General features: G+C 52.1%; 1 protein-coding gene across 2 annotated transcripts; it reads left to right on the top strand.

The window, feature by feature from the left end:
- The first annotated feature begins 417 nt into the window (after nucleotides 1–417).
- Nucleotides 418–15,693, top strand: YKT6 (YKT6 v-SNARE homolog). Of its 2 annotated transcripts, none has more exons than XM_039524605.1 (8): nucleotides 418–572; nucleotides 838–964; nucleotides 7,853–7,935; nucleotides 9,570–9,670; nucleotides 10,474–10,578; nucleotides 11,186–11,251; nucleotides 11,969–12,070; nucleotides 13,330–15,693. In XM_039524605.1, exons 2-8 carry the CDS (start codon nucleotides 861–863, stop codon nucleotides 13,363–13,365), a joined length of 597 nt encoding a protein of 198 aa, XP_039380539.1. In that variant the 5' UTR covers nucleotides 418–572; nucleotides 838–860; the 3' UTR covers nucleotides 13,366–15,693. The 2 variants fall into 2 exon arrangements, with proteins under 2 accessions (XP_039380539.1, XP_039380540.1); XM_039524606.1 differs by having other exon boundaries at nucleotides 466–586.
- Nucleotides 15,694–18,178: the final 2,485 nt, after the last annotated feature.

Genomic DNA, 18,178 nt, shown 5'->3' with positions numbered 1-18,178 from the left:
GCTGCACGGCCACGCAGCTTACAGGGAACTTAGCCCGTAATAATGTCTCTGAAAAACCACCCACTCTCTTGAACTGTTTTTCCCCTTAGACTTGCTGCCCAGGGGACCCCGGTATATTGGGAGCTGCATTGCCCCGCCCCCTTGGAACTTGCCCCGCCCCCTTGGGAGCGTCCCCACCCCCTTGGGCCCTGCCTCTGCCCCGCCCCCTTGGGAGCTGCCCGTCCCGCCCCACACCCCGGAGGAGGGGTGTGTGTGTGTGTGTGTGTATATATGTTTCACTAGCCCCGCCCTCTCTGGGGGGGACTTATGTCAGGGCGATGCTGATTGGCTGTCCAGTATGAGCCCGCCTGGGGGCGAAAGTCTCTCTCAGGCGGATATTCATTGGCTGATTCCCTCAGCGGCCGAGCGCATGCGCAATACGAGAGCGCTCCGTGGCACTGACTCACCGCCGGCACTTCCGGCAGCACCATTTTGTTTCCGGGTCAGCGGGGCGCGGCGGCTCCTTCCTCCGCCCACTGCCCAGTCAGTCGCAGCAACCGCCGGAGCCGCAGGAGGGAGGCGGGACCTGCCCGGTACCGACCCCCGGGTCCGAGCGAGCCCCTGAGTTCGGGGCGGTGGGGAGCCGGGCGGGCCCCGCCCCGCCGTTGGGGAAGGCGGGGGGCAGTGAGGGGGCCGCGCGGGGGGGCCTGTCTCCGGTGGGGGGGGGCAGTGAGGGGTCAGAGTGTGTCGGGAGCGGGGGGTCCTCGGGCACCCGGCACGGGCTGGCGGGGGGGGGGTCGGGGCTTGTCTCCTGGGCCTCTCCCCTCCCCCAGCCCTGACTCCTTCCTTCTCGCTCAGGCGGCTGCTGGGGAGGCGCCAGGATGAAGCTTTACAGCCTAAGTGTCCTTTACAAAGGCGACCCCAAAGTGCACTTGCTGAAAGCCGCCTACGACTTGTCCTCGTTCAGCTTCTTCCAGAAAACCAGGTGGGTCCCCGAGGCGCCGGCCCTGGCTGGGGAAGTCTCTCCCCTGTGCTGGGTGGCCACCTCCCCGGCTGGACCAAATAGCTCCATAAGGGCGATCAGTGGTTGGTGCGCAGGCTTGTGAGACTGGCTTTCCAGCCCCTGCTCTGCCACAGACTCCCTGTGTGACCCTGGGCAAGTCACGTAGGTCGATCCACAAAGGTAGGGAGGTGCATAAATCTCAGTTTTGGTTTCACAGACTGGGAACAAACACTTACGATGAGTGCAGGAGCCAGTCCAGTAAGCAAACTCAGAAGCTGCCTACTGGATTAGGTCCCATTCAAAATCTGGCCAAAAAAGGGGGTGGTCTTCATACCACCCTCCTTATAACATTTAGCCCAGTGGGTAGAGCACTCACCTGGGATCTGGGAGGCCTCAGTTCAATTCCTCCTCTGCCCGATGGGGAGAAGGGATTGGAACAGAGGTGTCTCATCTCTTTGGGAGGTGCTCTAACCCCTGAGCTATGGGGTATTCTACTGTGAGGCTTCCGCAGTTTTCCAGTTGAAGCTATTTTTCTGTAGATAAAGAGTGACACACTGGTTGGAGCAAGGGGTCTGCCTGCCAGGTGTCTTGCCTCCCAAGTGGGTGCTCTACGCCTCAGGCTGTGGAGTCATTCTCTCTTTCACACCCAGTGGCTAGTTAAGTATTTATCCCCAGTGGAACAGTCTGTCCCTCTGGGGCATAGTGAGGGTTACTGCATTAAAGGTTGTGTGTCGTTCAAATATACAGTAATGGGGCCCATAGAAGTACCTCAGATGGGCAGAATGAACATCCAATATGAGTGAGCTTTTAAACCGGTGAATAAGATGGGTTTTTGATTATCACAGCAAAAGGCCTGTGAATAGATCAGTGCCTAAGCTGGTGTGTGTTTGCAGGTTTTACAAGGCTGATGCAGTGGGGTATACAAAATAAGAGAGCACGTATTGATGTGAATTGTAATCCATATCATCGATAATGTGTCAAAAGATCTGTTAAGTCTCACAAGCGTCTCAGCTCATGAAGAGACTTGAAAAACAAATGGGAGATAACTTGTGGGTTTCGCTTTATCAATTCAACTGGGCTTCTGTGACAGCTGGAGCGATTAGTGTATTTGTATTTAGCAATTGTTAGTATCTTCCCACTTGTGATAACATACCATATAGGCCTGGCATGTCCCCTTTGCTTAAGGTGTTTAGTTGTGCAGAGAATACTGCTGATGGCTCAGGTCAGAGTGCTCAAAGCTAAATGCTAATCCCAGCTCCTTGTCATTCTGGTGATTCACAGTGCTCTCAGCTTTAGGGTGTAATCTGTATTTGCAGAAGAGTTTACCAGTATTGCCCTTACATCAATTAACCTGCACTAGAAGTACAGCCCACAACCATTAAGATGGGGTAATACCCCTAAACCTTTTAGAAAGAAGTATTTGTATTAGCAAGTGCTTGACTGCAAAACAACTTCCCTTCTAACTTCCTGGTTTCAGATGCTCATAATTTTAAGAAACATTTGCCTTCTGCACTGAAATTTTCCGTGCTTGGTGTGTATCCAAAGGTGACGTTTCAAGCATACGCAAACTCTCTCTTCTATGGTTCTGATGGGGGGGAGGGCAGAGTGAGTTTGGAGGAGAAATACCATTGTTAGAATTTTTTTTATAAATTTTTACTTCCTTTGCCAAGGTTACAACAAAAATAGCTGTGATTTGGAGCTTGGACGTTGCTTGACACTTAGGCCTGATGGGGCTTTTGCTTCATGGTGGATTACGTTAGGGGGATTTTGTTAAAAGATAAGCATTAAACAAGTGCACTTCTGTGCTCCTGCTGCGCTTGTTACCTGTGCCTAAGGAAGCTGTACCCCTCTGACATAATTACATATTTTCCCTGTTTGTCATGACCACAGGTGCAGGAGAAAGTCACAGATCCTACAATTTGTCTGTCCAGAATCATTGCTGCATTCTACAACAGGCTGCTGATCGGAATTTAGGATTTTTTTAAAAAGAAAATCAGTTTTTTTTAATTTTCAAAATATACAGTCACTTCAATGTAAATCGATCAACACTAGTAGAATCCCAGGCAGGAAGTCATGCCAGTATCTTCCCTAACTCAAGCCCACTCAGATGCAAAGATGTCACAAACTACAGGCAGTTTTCTCTTACTCATTTAAAAAAACCTTAATTGTGGGGGAAAATTTCCCCGCCTCACTAATTTGATTGCTTTGCATATGCATAATCTTATACTAGCAAGAACCCCAATCCTGCAAACTGACACATGTGTCAAGTAGCCCCTTATGTGCACAAGTAGCCCCTTTGAATTCAGTGTGTAAATACTTGCAAGCAGTATTAAGGATTAACAAATTTGGCCTAAAATTTGAATTTTGTCTTAAGTTTTTAGTGTCTCCTGATCCTGGAAAGGTACTGGGATTTTAAATGTTGAATGTTTTAAATGCTTTTTTTATTTCATGGCAATCTGGTCCAATGATGTCGTTCATGAGACTTACTAAAATGTCATAATTAAACATGGAGGGGCGGTAGGTGAGGGAGAGAGAAACTGTGATCAGGTACCTCACAGAGCATCTGATTTAACGCCCCACATGCGCCTTTTTATCAGAATTATCACCAGGAATTAGGTTTGTTTTGTGTTGTATTATAATCAGACCTTGGATTTATTCCTTAAAAAAAAAAACCCCACACCTGGAATTTCAAATTCATACATGAGCTGGCAGCCTGTATTACAAAACCTGAGATCAATAGGAATGATTCTACAATCTTTCTTCATTTCAAGTGCTGATGGAACACGTTCTTGAACAAATCTTCCCCTGCAGGTTTTGGAAGCTTTATGTTGCAGTACTGAAAATCTGAAAGTGAAACTGACTTTTTAGTCCCCAACCGGGGAGAGGGATAGCTCACTGATTTGAGCATTAGCCTGCTAAACCCAGGGTTGTGAGTTCAGTCCTTGAGGGGGCCATTTAGGGAACTGGGGTAAAAATCTGGGGATTGGTCCTGCTTTGAGCAGGGGGTTGGACTAGATACCTCCTGAGGTCCCTTCCAACCCTAATAGTCTGATTCTATGATTGTCCCAGACTGGGAGTCATGCAAAACATAAATAGCAACAAATGAATTGACTACTTAAAACTTTCACTTTCAATAACTGAAGATGGGTAAAACAAACTGGCTTACAACACATTAATATTGTCGCTTTATATCAGTATTAATACAATACTATAATATGCATTAATCCATATATTTCATCTGGTTGTATCCCGTAGAGGTGGGAGTGTAGAAACTGTCTGAGTGTGGAATGCATTGCAGCAGCTTGGATTTAAACAAAACTTGTGGTCTGAACCGCCCAGAATGGTTTGTTATAAAGGCAGCTTTCTGGGTACTGGAGCTTGAAAGAGGGGAGGAGAGCTATAGTGAGATGGGGGAAGATGGGTGAATAAGACAGCAGTATGGGGGGGGGTGGTGTAAATTATCCTTTCCAGAAGCTCTTGTTGACTTGACTTACTCAAAAAGGCCAGGTAGCATACCTGAAAATACAGTATGGCACTCAGGGCTTCTGGTGAGAAGAGAGCATTGCATAAATGCCACACTTGCTATCTTTGATCAATTAGTCTGTTCTAATCTGTGTCTTACTCCTGGAGAATAGTCCCACTAAAACCAGTTGTGGGGCTTGAAGTTGCCAGATTCTTAGCTAGACTGTAGCCTTGCTAGTGGGATTCGGGACTGTGCTCTGACTAGAACCTGCTGATCCTTGCACCTGAAACCCCTAGGAAGAGGGAGGTAGCTGGGATTTTGGCCTGGTGGACTCTGCTTAGAAGCACCATCTTTCATATGTCTGACTAGTGGGTGTCTGCTAAATGTGAAGGTCCACATCCTGCCCCTTCCCCCATGCAAACCAGTAGCTGAAAGGGAGGAGAATTTCTCTCTTCTCAGCCCTCCAAAGCTGCCTGACAACTGGTTGGAGTGTAGGCTTCTGCTAACTGAAGCATGGTGCTTCCTTGTGACTAACTCCAGTGCCTGCCTGTGCTCCTAGTCTTCCCCAGGAACAGTGTGAAATTGACAGAAGCATTTGCAGTTTCACAGCTGCTTGCAGGGTTCTAAATGGAGGGGTGGGTTTACACCTCTGACTGCAATTGTTTCAGACTGCAGACTCAAGACAGGGCTATTGGTTTATTCCTGGTTCATGTTTTCAAGGCTATTTTTATAACTGAGAGGTCTAGAAATAATGTACTTATTAAATGAAAGCCTAGATTTTTGCAGAGTCAGAATATACTGTGCAGGCCCCCAAAATGCATAAGAATGGCCCTATTGGACAGACCAAAGGTCCATCTAGCCCAGTATCCTGTCTTCTGACAGTGGCCAGTGCCAGGTGCCCCAGAGGGAATGAACAGAACAGGGAATCATCAAATGATCCATCTCCTGTCGCTCATTCCCAGCTTCTGGCAAACAGAGGCTGGGAACACCATCCCTGACCATCCTGGCTAATAGCCATTGATGGACCTGTCCTCCATGAACTTATCTAGTTCTTTTTTGAAGCCTGTTATTGGTTGGCCTTCACAACATCCTCTGGCAAAGAGTTCCACAGGTTGACTATGTCTTGTATGAAGAAATACTTCCTTTGTTTGTTTTAAACCTGTGCCTATTAATTTCATTTGGTGACCCCTAGTTCTTGTGTTATGAGAAGGAGTAAATAACACGTCCTTATTGACTGTCTCTACACCAGTCATGATTTTATAGACCTCAATCATATCTCCCCTTAGCTGTCTCTTTTCCAAGCTGAAAAGTCCCAGGCTTGTTAATCTCTTCTCATATGGAAGCCGTTCCATACCCCTAATCATTTTTGTTGCCCTTTTGAACCATTTCCAATTCCAATATCTTTTTTTGAGATGGGGCGACCACATCTGCACACAGTATTCAAGATGTGGGCGTACAATTGGTTTATATAGAGGCAACATATTTTCTGTCCTATTATCAATCCCTTTTTAATTATTCCCAGCATTCTGTTAGCTTTTTTAACTGCTGCTGCACATTGAGTGGATGTATCCACAATGACTCCCAAGTTCTTTCTTGAGTGGTGACAGCTAATTTAGACCCCATACTTGTATATGTATTGTTGGGATTATGCTTTCCAGTGTGCATTACTTTGCATTTATCAAATTAAATTTCATCTGCCATTTTGTCATCCAGTTTGGAGAGAGCCTTTTGTAGCTCTTCCCAGTCTGCTTGGGTCTTGACTATCTTTCTTTATTTTGTATCATCAACCTCAACCAGGGTGAATGTGTGACATGCCTATTTTAGTGCTACTTCATGCTGTATTAGCGAGACTGCTCTGGCAGTGCACTTTTAAAGCCAGAACAAGAGGAAATACAATTTGGAGACAGCTTTGTGGAAAATAATTTGAGACTAAGGGAAAGATTAAAGGCACTTGTACGTTTTTAAACTGAAATGGTGGTGAACTTTCACATTTTTTCCTTCCCCCTCCCTTTAAAGGCAAGTAAGTATTTTCCTTCCCTCCTTTTACTTGGGGTAAAAACCAGGAGACATAGCTTTTGAAGCTCTTCCATGTTCATAATGAAGACTTCTGCAGCAGGTGTTCAATTACCACTAAAATTGCTCTTCTGCACTCCACCCCTGCAAAGTTGCTCTGAGATGGGCATTAAGTCGGTGTCTTTCTCATGCATCATCCCCAGTAATAAAGATTCTGCAGGCCAGACAGGCTCTCTGCTACCTTTACAGCACCTTACGCTTCTGGAAAGCCAAGGAAGGTCAAGTGATTAGACCTTGGTAAATTCCAGTGATGCACAAGAAGGGATTGAATTCCATTCACTCTCCCTGAGATATCTTGGCACTTTAGGGCTCTCAGGAGTAAAGACAAGCAATTAATTTTTAGTCACTAAAATCAGCAGGTCTCTTTAGATATGCATGGGGGCAGATCTTAAATTTGATGGTGTCAATTTACTTAGTTCCTAAATTAATGAAGGACAGATTCAACTTGGATATTAGAAAATGCTGATAAAGCTGTGAGATGGGAATGGTCTAATGAGATTTGCATGCCAAAGTCAGGTGTCATGGTAAGACACTTGTGGACAGGATATTTTAGAGTCCTTCCTGCTGGACTGGTTGGCCAAATGGGCCTCTCCCTGCCACTTCACCTGTAGTTCGCCTACTCTAAAGTAATCCTGATTACCGCCCATGTTCCCAATATCTGAGCCACTACACAAGCGTAGGAGTTAATAGAGAACCATTGTAAGTACTGGGACTTGATGGAAAAATAAACTTGTGTAAGGTAGATAAGAAAGCACAATGCCTAGCGCTGCGTGAAAAAGCCCCTTTTCATGGAGACCACCAGTTGTGTCCCACATGCTGCTCAGTGGCATGCCTAAGAGAGTAGGCTAGGATGAGCACTGAGGCGTCATGCACACCTTTTAATGCTAGGCAGTGAAGGTGCATTACCTTCAGTGTAGCCCTGTCTATGGGAAACGCTGCAGGCAGAGCCCCTGCCCTTCAGTTCCCTATAGTACACATACTAGAGTGAGTATGGTAGGGCTGGGTGGTAACAATGACCTGTGAGTTAATATGTGTTAATCAGCAAAGCTGACACTGGCGTTCTGGGTCTGTAGTTAGCTCCTGCTAGTTGGCCCGGTTCTCAAAGTGGTCAAGGCAGTATCTTAAGTGCTACCTTGAATGCAAGATTTAAAGGAAACCTTTTTATTGGTTGCATCACTATTTTTCCACAAGCACATGCTCTGTAGTGAGTTAATACAGCAACTGCTGGCAAAATTACTTTGTTCTTGGCATCATTGTGGCAATAGGTCTGTTTGGGGGTGGGGGAGATGCTATTGTAAGAGAATTTTAAGTAATGAAATGCTGTGTGTTTGCAGTGTTCAGGAATTCATGACCTTCACGAGCCAGCTGATTGTAGAGCGGTCGGTGCTGGGCAGCCGAGCGTCAGTGAAGGAACAAGGTAAGCGGACACAAGGGCCTTGATCACGCAGGGTTACGGTGGATAATGTACCGGAACGTAGATTTTCTGCATCTTGTGAGATACAGAGCAGCTGTATGCCTTGGAGAGTTTAATTCTTTTCCCTGGGCGTCTGCTTTTCCAGAGAATCTGTTGCTGGCTACTGTCTCCCTCCCTTTCATTGCGATTGGCAGGAGCTGTTTCTCTGGCTATGCTAGTCATTCAGGATTAGTCAAACATCTGGCCTAAATTGCTTGATTAAATTGCAAAGCACCTAATGCCCAATGAAAAATGGATGTCTGGAGCCCTGGCTGGATGAGGCACGGCCGGCTCTTAACATCCACCCTGAGGTGTGGCATGACTTGTAGTAATTTCCCCAGTGACAGCCACACATACTACTACTGTAGTACTGAGCATTCCTGGTTGCTGATGTCATGTCCTCTCCTCTGCCCACGTAGCTCTAACATCCCCTAATGGCATTGTGGCACATGCATGAGAAATCTGCACCAAAGGGTTAACCATGCCTGTCTTTTGTGTGTGTATCTGGGAACTTCCTCCATTTATAGACTAAACTCAGGGTTCCCTGAGTAACCATATTGGTCTCTGATTGGCAGTATTGATTCCATCAGGCCAGGAGATGCGCAAAAGATTGTGAGGTGGGAGGGAGTCTTGATTTCAATCCATACTGGATTGCAGCCAAGTCACATGCTGACTGGCGCTTCTGCTGTCCCAGCTGGAAAATCAAGTAAGCTCAGGAACCTGCCTGACAACCAGATGCTGCTTTTGAGCTTCATGCCTCACCTTACCCTAACTCCATGCAAGCCCTGCCGCTGGACTGAGCCTCACATGTGCACTGACTGAACTCCCCTCTCCAGCCCACAGAGCTGCTCAGATCTTCCTGCCATTACTTTCACCCCACCCCAATGGAATCCCTCTGCTGGCTTCTCCTGCATAGAGTTCAAACTCCAGGTCTCTGTGCTCCAGGCTGTGGACTGCAATGCTCCACCTGATACAGCCCTTGCCTTCCTGTCCCATCATTTGTACACTTTTCTCTGCCATCACCTCTGTCTGCCCAAACTCCTGACTCCCAGCCTTGTTCCATACACCTCCATAGTCCTGGAACACCCTGTATGTCACATCTTCTTGCTCAAAAGGTTCTTAAATCTGTCTTCTCATGCCCCCTTACCTACACTAATAGTATGTAATAGTGAGTCATTAAATATTAATCCCCGAGAACCAATAGAATGTGTAACCCAAACAACTTGAATGTCCTAGTTGTATGTTACCTCCCTTCCTCACCTTTGTTTAACTTAGATTGTACACTCTCTGCCTTGGTTACATTTGTCTGCACCATGTGTGCCAAGGGGGAACAGAAATGATCTAACTCACTCAGCACTCTTGTGTGCTGCCTCTGGTCTTCCCTGGGGAGAAATACATTGCATCCCCTTCTGCTGCCTTCCTAGTGAAACCCCCATGCTGCCTCTGTGCTAAGTGTTGCCAAAATGTGAACCCCGGATCTTCGTCTGGACAGCGGAGTGCTAGTCCATGACAGTTGGCTGATTTTTACATGTGGGTTGCTCTGAATGCTGCTTGATGACCCCATGTTGTGAAACCTTTGCACTTGGTCTTTGGTTCAGAATACCTCTGCCATGTGTACGTGCGAAATGACAGACTGGCTGGAGTGGTGATCGCAGACAACGAGTATCCACCGCGTGTGTGTTTCACCTTGCTGGAGAAGGTAAACTCCGTTTAGGGTTCTCTTTATTTCTGGACATGAGCCGTGTGGCTGGGACGATGCACGGCAGGAGGAGACTTTGACTGTCTCTTCAGAGTCCTGAATTTGCTTCCCTTTTAGCTGAAAAGCGACTTGCTGCTTGGGCATTTGAGACTCTACAAATATTTTCTCGTCTGCTGACATTACTGTCACAAATTAGCTACAGGGTGATGGTAGGATCTGTTCAGGCCTAAGACTTCTTCATGGGCTGGGTGATGCAGTGGGTTAATGCATTTTACCTTGGCCGACCTGAGATCAGTCCTGGTTAGACCCCCCAGAAAGAAGGGTCTGATGCTCTTAGCTTGATATTTAGTATTTGTCCTCACAGAAACATTCTGCAGTCTGGCCCAGGCATTTGAGTGGTCAGAACTGGTGCCTGGGTGTTACAAGTCGGACAGAGCTGTATCACAACTTGCATGGCCTCTGTCCGCGTTCTCCACTATGGTCGCTGCTGTTAGTCATGCGTCTGGACGCCAGGGTGTCCTGCAGGTCAGCAAAGACCATGGAGTTCTTGGGAGAGGGGAAGTCCTTGGTATGTTATCTGAATTCCAGTGACTGTCTCCTCATGGGCCACTTAATGTACTCCCAGCTTGCATTCCTCTGTAGGTTGCGAGACAGGAGTTGGGTCCCCACCCTCTTCCCTATGTTGACAGAGTAGGATGCCAAGGAATGACTCGTTAACGATTCTGAGATCTCAAGCCCCGTTGTGGGTGTCTGAGTGGGGAAGACAGCTGGGTGCTCAGCCTTGGGTTTGCTTTGCATTGCAGGTGCTGGATGAGTTCTCCACGCAGGTCAGTCGGACAGACTGGCCCTCAGGATCTCCAGCTACGATTAACTATGCAGCCTTGGATGGTTACCTTAGTAAATATCAGGTATGACCTGTATTTACTGACTGGATGTCAGAAGCCAGAGAAGCAGTAGGAAAAAGGTGGTCTTAGTGGGTAGGCTGCTGGCCTAGAACTTGTGAGTGCTGGATTCAGCTCCCTGCCTCTCCAGGCTTCCAGCGTGAGCTTGAGCAAATCGCTTAGTGTGCTGGGCTTCAGTTTCCCATTTGTAAAATGGGGCGTGTAGCTCTGTCCTGCCTCTCGGGGTGCAGAGGATCAGTACGCCAGCTGTAGCGAGGGGCTGGCTGAGTGCCTGCAGTGAATGAATAGGTCTGTTTCCTCTCACTGTTCAGACCAGCTCTGCAGTCTGCTCCTGTCCTCTAGGCCTTACTAGGAGTGTGACGAAGGCCTTTAGCTGGGAACCCCCAGCAATCCCTCTGACAAACGTCAGCTCCATTTGCAGTCTCCACGGAGGCATGTATCTTTGGCAGCGTAAAAGACGGTCTCCCTGTCCCCACGCAGCGCTTGGAGTGCTTTGAGGGGGAAGTCCAGCTTCCGGCTTGGATATGTCTGGGCTCACGGGCCTGCAGACGCTGAGCTCCCTGTCCTTGGAATAGTGTGTCCTACGTAACGTGCTGTGTTCTTGCTCTCCAAGAATCCCCGGGAGGCGGACGCTATGACGAAAGTGCAGGCAGAGCTGGACGAGACCAAAATCATTCTGGTAAGGGCTACGTGCGCAGCAAGAGGAAGCGAGGAGAGCTTCCTGGGAGCAGCAAAGGGCCAGGGCATCCCCTGTCTCCAGTCATGAAGTCAGCTGAACCCAACTCCAGACTGGCCTGAACTCCTGGGGTGCCTTCACTGTCATGAGTTGTGTGGGTTCCCAGCCATTACTTGGAAATAAGCAAATGTGTTAGTCTGAAGTTAGCTTGATATCAGTCCATAGACTGCATAGGGCAGGCTGGGTCACGTAGTACCAGCCTGGGGGGCTGCATTTGAGTCCCAGGTATCGGGCTGCCAGGGCACCAAGGGAAAAGAGCCAAAGGCATTGGATCCCCTGTTCTCTAACGGGGACAGACTGGGAAGTCAGGATCCCCTGGAAACCATTGGCTTGAAGGACCCAAGAAGTCACAAGCCCATGCGAGGCCTCTTTGTGCTCTTTATCGTGACATCCCCACCTCCCAGGGCGGGCGAGGTGACATCACCATTCACACATGCAATGCGGTGTCCTGAGTGGAAGCTAACTGCGTGGTGATTGGACAGTGCCTGCTTCTCACTCTCCCCTCGCACACAGACTGGCGAGAGCTGCCCTGAGGGCTCTGGGGATGGAGGGCCAATAGCCAAGCTGGGGACAAACTGAAAATATTCGGCTCTGGTGCTGTAACTGCAGCTGGGTGAGGCGTGGGTTTTCAGCACTGGTGTCACTTCTTGCCCTCTGCAGCACAACACCATGGAGTCTCTGCTGGAACGCGGGGAGAAGCTGGATGACCTGGTGGCCAAGTCGGAGGTGCTTGGGCTACATTCCAAACACTTCTACAAAACTGTAAGTGCCTCGGCTCGGTGGCCCCGCTGCCTGACAAGCGTGAGGCGGCTGGGAGGGGTAGCGAGGGCAGAGGGCAGCTGTGTGCTGGGCTGGGCCAGCACTTACTCACCCAGGGCAAAACCTGCAGATGTGTAAATCCTGTTAAGTAGGCACTCAGATGTTACCCCAGTGTCTGATACGGGGCTGTCTGGCTAGGGCTGAATCTAGCTTAGATCTGAGTGGATGCTTAAGTGTGGAGGAAATGGCGGAGGAGAGGTCTGAACCGTGACGAGAGATGGTGACGTCCTTAGGGCTGCTCTCTGGTTCCAGGTGCCAGGAGCGCACTTCTCCTTGGCGAGAAGGTGGCAGCTTTGCTCTGGGCTGTAGGGGTTTCCACTTCTGTCACTGCAGTGAGCTCCTAAACCACTCAGAGTGCAGCGTCCCCTTGTGCCAGGGCTCTGTGAACTACCTAGGCTTCCAGACGTTTTATTGTTTGCATGCAGCAGTGCCTGGGAGACCTCCTCATGGAGCCGGCGGCCCCCATTGTGCCGGGTGCTGGGCAAAGCTGGTCCCTGCTCCGAAGAGCACAGTGACTTCTAGGTGGAGTTAACATGCTCAGTTTGTGTGCAAGCTCCCTTAGTGAGTCTGTGGATGACACTCGAGGTGGGTGTTGGTGGGAGGGGCAGAGGTGGAGGGTTCTCAGGAATACCCTTCCCTCTGCCTCGCTCCAACAAGCCTGGAGCTGGTGACACGGCACAGGTTACCCCGCTGGGGTTTGGAAGCATCTAACTGAGCTGCTGACTCAGGAGCTGACAGGGCAGTGGTGTCCCAAGGCAGGTGGGCCAGGAATTACAGAAGTGCTGTGGGAGGGGGTTTTCCCAATAGAAGAGAGGATAATGTGTGTGGGAGGAGGGTGGAACATGGAGTGGAGGGCACTGAACTAGCTAATGCCAGTGGCCCCCTGTAAAGCCATGGCCTTGCAGCTGGGCTCACTTCTGCTAGTGAGCCTCAAACCCCTTGGATGGGTCACAAGCCCCGGATGGGTCACTCCCTCCCAGATCCAAACCCCGCCTGTCCCACCGCTGCTTTGACTCGCTGGCTCTGTAGCACAGGGGCAGTGGGCAGGGTTAGGCATCGTTGTATCTTGCTGACTCTCCGGCACATGAACTGCAGGGTGCTCGCCTGGGAGGAGCCGGCTGTGAGCCCAGTACCAGGGCTCTCAGCCTGTCCCCAGAGGGGAACTCCGACGAGACGCCTCTCAGCTCTTCTTTGCTTTTCAGGCCCGAAAGCAGAACTCGTGCTGTGAGATCATGTGACCCAGCCAGCTGAGACCGCTGCTCCCGACCGCCTGGCCTTCACTCACTTTCAGACCTTTAAAGTACGTGGGACGAAAACAGACGGCCCATGGGTGGGGATCCCCGGTTCCAGGCTGCACCTCTGCGGGCAGTGGAGCTGGGACAGGGCTTTCTTGGCACCCCGGGGCCGTCTAGTTAAACAGCTCTTCCTCGGAAAGGCCGGCAAGGTCAGCCCTGAAGAGACAGTGTGACCATTCTCCTGCCAGCCCTTTCTGGCCTGAAGGGCTTGTTGCTTTGACATCTGGCTTGTAATTGCAGTGCTGGATTGGCCAGCGGCTTTCACTCCTCATCTCCAGAGATCAGACGCAGACTGTATTCTGGTCACGTTGTTGTTTACAGTCGTAACACTAGAGAGGGACTCCAGTAACTGAGACCAGCCAGCACCACTGCCCAACGTTGAGGGCTCATCAGCTCAGCCTCCGACTCCTTCCCACCCAGCGACTGACTCCTTGGGCGCGGGGCCCGGTTGATGTGGGCCTCTGAGGAGCGTTGGGAACAGGTGTCAGTGTTGTGGGATGTAGCCTTGCTGCTCCCAGGGCAGCAGGGGTGCTCCGACTGGAGTCTCGGCCAGCCCGAGGGAGCCAGGCCTGGAATCTCCAGTTGTTCCCCTGGTTCAGCTGGGGAGTCGGCACTCATGGCGGCACTTTCCCACTAGGTGCCACCAAGCCAAGGTCATCGAGCTTTGCTGCAGGGACTCTGCCTCCCCACCCCGGCAGTGAGCAGAGAGAGCCCCTGGGGGACGCCGTTCGGTGCGGAGCGGGGGAGAGGCTGGCATTTTGCCTTGCTTTCACTCTGTTCCTCGCCAAGGGGCTGGTAGGTCTCTCCCCTCCATGGGTGTCTGGGCTGTGTCAGTTACTGTCCGTCCTCACCAGGCCGCTTGTCAGCCAGCATCCCCATCGCTTCGTCCTAACCTGCGGCTCTGGCCCCCGGGGCTGTGCCGTCTCCCACTCTGCGCTGGGAGCTGTGCCAAGTGTGCGCTGTGCCACGTGTGTGATGTAACGTGAGCTGTGGCGGGGGAGGGTCTCGCTGATCCGCCAGGCCCTGAGCTCCCTGCTGGAAAGACTAGAACATGATGTTCACGTCCCTTCTCCGTATGGAGATGGAGGCTGAGCGGAGTCCATCCTGTCCGTGGAGCTGCACTTTCCTCCCCCTTGGACCTGACTCTTGCTTATCCTTGCCTGTGCCCAGCACTGATGTACCGGGATCAGGTGGAGGGGAACCAGCGTCCTTGGGTGGGGCCCTGAATAGGGAGCAATCACCTGGGGAGGGGCACCAGAGAGAGGAGGCAGCTGCCAGGAACAGGGCATTCCAGGCACCAGCTCACTGGGCAGAGGATGTGCCAGTGCTACCTCTAGTGGGCAGGTTGAGCACCTGGCTTGCTCTGCACATGGGAGAACAGCAGCGAGTGCCCATCCTCTGAGCAGTTCTTGCTGTGCAGTGAGAGGTGACGTGAGTGTTCGTGACATGGGACACTGCTAGCAGGGTGTGATGCCATCCCTCACTCCCCTCTGCAGACCTGGCTTAAAATCTCTGCTGCGGTTACCTCTGGTCTGTCCCCTGGGGGGCCCTCACTGCACAATGGGCTGGCTCTGTGGGGATTGGGGGAGTGGGCAGAGGGGCATCAGCAGAGCTGTGTGTGTGGCTGCTTGCCCACCTGATGCCACAAGAAGCACATCCAGCCTGGGCTTCAAGGCCACTAGAGCGGGTGCTAAAGCCATGGCTTGGTAATGCTCTGGGGGTGGGTGCTGCTGGGAGTAGACCCTGCCTGGCAGAATCCTCAGCTGCACCCTGCTCCTGGCGCTGCCCTCTGTGCAGCCAGGCAGTGAGCCAGCCGCAGGGATAGCAGAGCCACCTTCCATGAGGATGAGGTTCTACCTGGCTTCCTCTCCCCACTGGAACCGTGGAGCTGGGCCGTACCTCCTGGCTGTCAGAGCTCCCTTCTGCCCCTCGCGTTCCCAGGCCCGTGGCATTGGCCTCTTACCCTTTGAGCCCAGCAACCAGGCATGCGAGGGGTGAGATTGGAAGGTGGGCGTGGGCATGAGCCTGGGCTGGAGTGAGCCTAGCCCTGTGGGAAGGAAGAAGCCGCAGCTCCCAGCCCTGCCCCTGGACGCTGTGAGGTTTGGTGGCCACATTGGCTCTGTGCTCCATCCTCCCACTCGTACCGTTTCCAATGGAAAAGCTTCATCTAGCGGATGTGAAGACTGTGTTTTAGTAACCGTTGCCTGACTTCTCTGTACGTGCTGTTGGCTGGCCTGTACCGGTCTGGATAAAGTTGTCTTCTCACCGTTCTCAGCTGGCTTGGGCTCTCATTAGTATGCCGGTTCTCTGGCGGGCTGACCCAGGCCTGTGGCCTGCCAGATCTCCCAATCTGCGGTAGTAGCCTTGGCCGGTGCTACATGGGCGGGAGCTCCATTTGCAGGGCTGGGGGAGTGTGCTCCCCTCCTGGCTTGGTGCTGGCTGTGAAGCCACGTGCCCTGGCCACTTGTGTGTGTGGCGGGGGACTGTGCCACCAGGCTTACTGCTCTCTGAGCCCATAAGTCCCCTTGTGCCCTACAGTTTGGGTGGCATTAGCCCAGGTCCTGTTTAGCTCAGCTCCCGCCCAAGGGTGGGAGCATCCATCTAACCTCCCAGTTCTCTGTTCTGCGGGGGGTGGGCAGGCAGCAGACTCCTGTGGTGACCCTATAGCAATTTCTTTGGCAGCAGCCCCCCCCCAGGCAGGGCTGAGCCGTTGGTGGGCAGAGTGAAGAGGGGGTGGCGGGATGCTTCTCACAGCTGGGGCCCCTTTCAGTCCCATTAAGCCTCGGAGCTGGAGGCTGCTGCCTCACCCTCCATGGGGCCAGAGTCCCAGGTGAGGGGCAAGCTCTGGCCCAGCTGCCCCTTGGCCTTCACCATTCTGAGTGCTGAACCAGCTGTGCAGCAGGGCTCTTTGGTGCTGGAGTCCAGCCTGCTGCCAGGGCTTGGCTCACTCCCGGGCCCTGGCCGAGTGCTGGCTGCTGCGCCCTGTTCAGCGAGGCCCATCCTCGGGGGTACCAGCGGCTGCCCTTGTTCTGTGTCAGGATCTCAGGCAGGGGGGTTGAATGTGGACCAGCAGTGGGTTTTCATTCTTCCCTCTCCACCCCCGTCTCTTGTTCTAGCTGCATTCCCTCAGAGCTGCCGCCTTGGCCTGGGCCTTCAGGGAGCTCACCCAGCCACAGACACGAAACCTCCTGCTTACTCTTCATACAGACACCTGCCTGCTCCCGTGAGCATGCACCAGGCCTGCTCCCGCTGCTGCCTCAAGGGCTCCAGGCCCAGGGGCTACCTGCCCCAAGCAGGCTTTGGCCCCCAACGTCCCAAGGCTCAGCTTCTACCATTGACAGTTTAATGGGATGTGCTGCAGGGAGGGGCTGGGTTTGCTGGGAGTGGTGCTTGGCCCTGGGGTAATTGCCCTGGCTGGTGAGCTGGGAGGGGGTGGGGCTCTTATAGCTGAGTCAATGGTGCCCAATCACAACATGCTAAAGGGGGGGACGGGAGGGCTGGGCCCTGACAGCCCTATGTAGGTCCTCTCTGGGTTACGCCCTTGAGCCGGTTTGTAACTGATTCCCTCGGTGCTGACTGCTCACAGGCAGCTACCAGAGCCTCCAGAAAGGTCACTCCTGCCTCTGCTCGTGAGTTATGTGGCAGAGATCAGAGGCTGCGGTGAGGGGCTGAAGCATCAAACCGGCAGGCAGGCAGCCGAGGTAACTAACCAGCATCGTCCAGATGGACTGGGGGGACTCTGGTCTGCCCCAGCTAATGTCAGCATGGGCTGTTTCCAGGGGCAGAGAGCACAGGGACTGGGCTCCCCTTCCCCAAGGCCAGCACAGCCCAGGGGCGTGAGGGTACGGCTGGCCCAGTGCAACCATTTAGGTGACCTAGGCGGTCGCCTAGGGCGCTAGGATTTGAGGGGCGCCATTTTCTTCGGCAGTGACCGCGGCGGCTGGATCTTTGGCCGCCCCAGTCACCGCCAGCATTTAGGTGGAGGGAGCTGGGGCAGGGGAGGGTCGCCACAGCAAGTAAGGCAAGAGGGTGGCACACAGGGGAACTCCCCGCCCCAGCTCACCCCTGCTCCGCCTCTTTCCCCAAGCACACCGTGGCTGCTTCACTTCTCCCACCTCCCAGGCTTGCGGCACCTAAGGTGATTGGCCTAGGGCGCGAAACATCCTTGCACCGGCCCTGGGGCACGGGGATCTCGCTCACAAAAGGAGTCGCAGTCATTTCACTTCCCTTTTTTTTTTGTTTTTTAAATTTATTTGCAGTTTCCCAAGACAAACCCTCCCCTCCCCCCAAAAAATCGGACTCACCGTTTACACTTACAAGGCAAAGAAAGAAAAGACAGAGAGAAGCCCAGACAAAATGAAAGAGAAAGTAAGAGGGAAATTCAGCAAGGATCCACTGGCATTCAGGGGATCGGCCTACAGCTGTGTAGTGAGAGGCTCGCTCTTGAAAGGGCATGCAGAAGAGAGATCCTCTCAGTCCCTGGCTGTGCACAGAGCTCCAGCTAAATGCAACAGAGGGTAGCAAGGGCACAAATGAAACACCTTCCCCGTGCAGCTGCGGAGGGCGCCCCCCCCTGTGGGTTTGGTGCACAAGCAGCTGAAGGAAACACCCAGCCTCAGAATTCCCCCCTCCCCGTGTTCTAGTCCCCTGCACTGGCCCCTGCCTTGCATGGGGAATGACCCGCTGGGATGTACCCCTTGAGCCTTGGCTAGACCAGAGGACAGCCTGTCCGGACAGTGCCCCACTGCTCTTTTTC

This window comes from Mauremys reevesii, linkage group 2 (assembly GCF_016161935.1).
Source record: "Mauremys reevesii isolate NIE-2019 linkage group 2, ASM1616193v1, whole genome shotgun sequence".
Lineage (NCBI taxonomy): Eukaryota > Metazoa > Chordata > Testudines > Geoemydidae > Mauremys > Mauremys reevesii.
Note: the sequence above shows the minus strand (reverse complement) of the source record. Positions and strands in the feature narration are given on the sequence as shown.

What these genes read in the sequence shown, in the direction of transcription:
- YKT6 (XM_039524605.1), top strand. Translation starts at nt 861, where the DNA reads ATGAAGCTTTACAGCCTAAGTGTCCTTTACAAAGGCGACCCCAAAGTG. An exon ending in AGCGTCAGTGAAGGAACAAG is followed by an intron (nt 7,936 to 9,569) that starts GTAAGCGGACAC and finishes TCTTTGGTTCAG; the next exon opens with AATACCTCTGCCATGTGTAC. An exon ending in ACGAGACCAAAATCATTCTG is followed by an intron (nt 11,252 to 11,968) that starts GTAAGGGCTACG and finishes TGCCCTCTGCAG; the next exon opens with CACAACACCATGGAGTCTCT.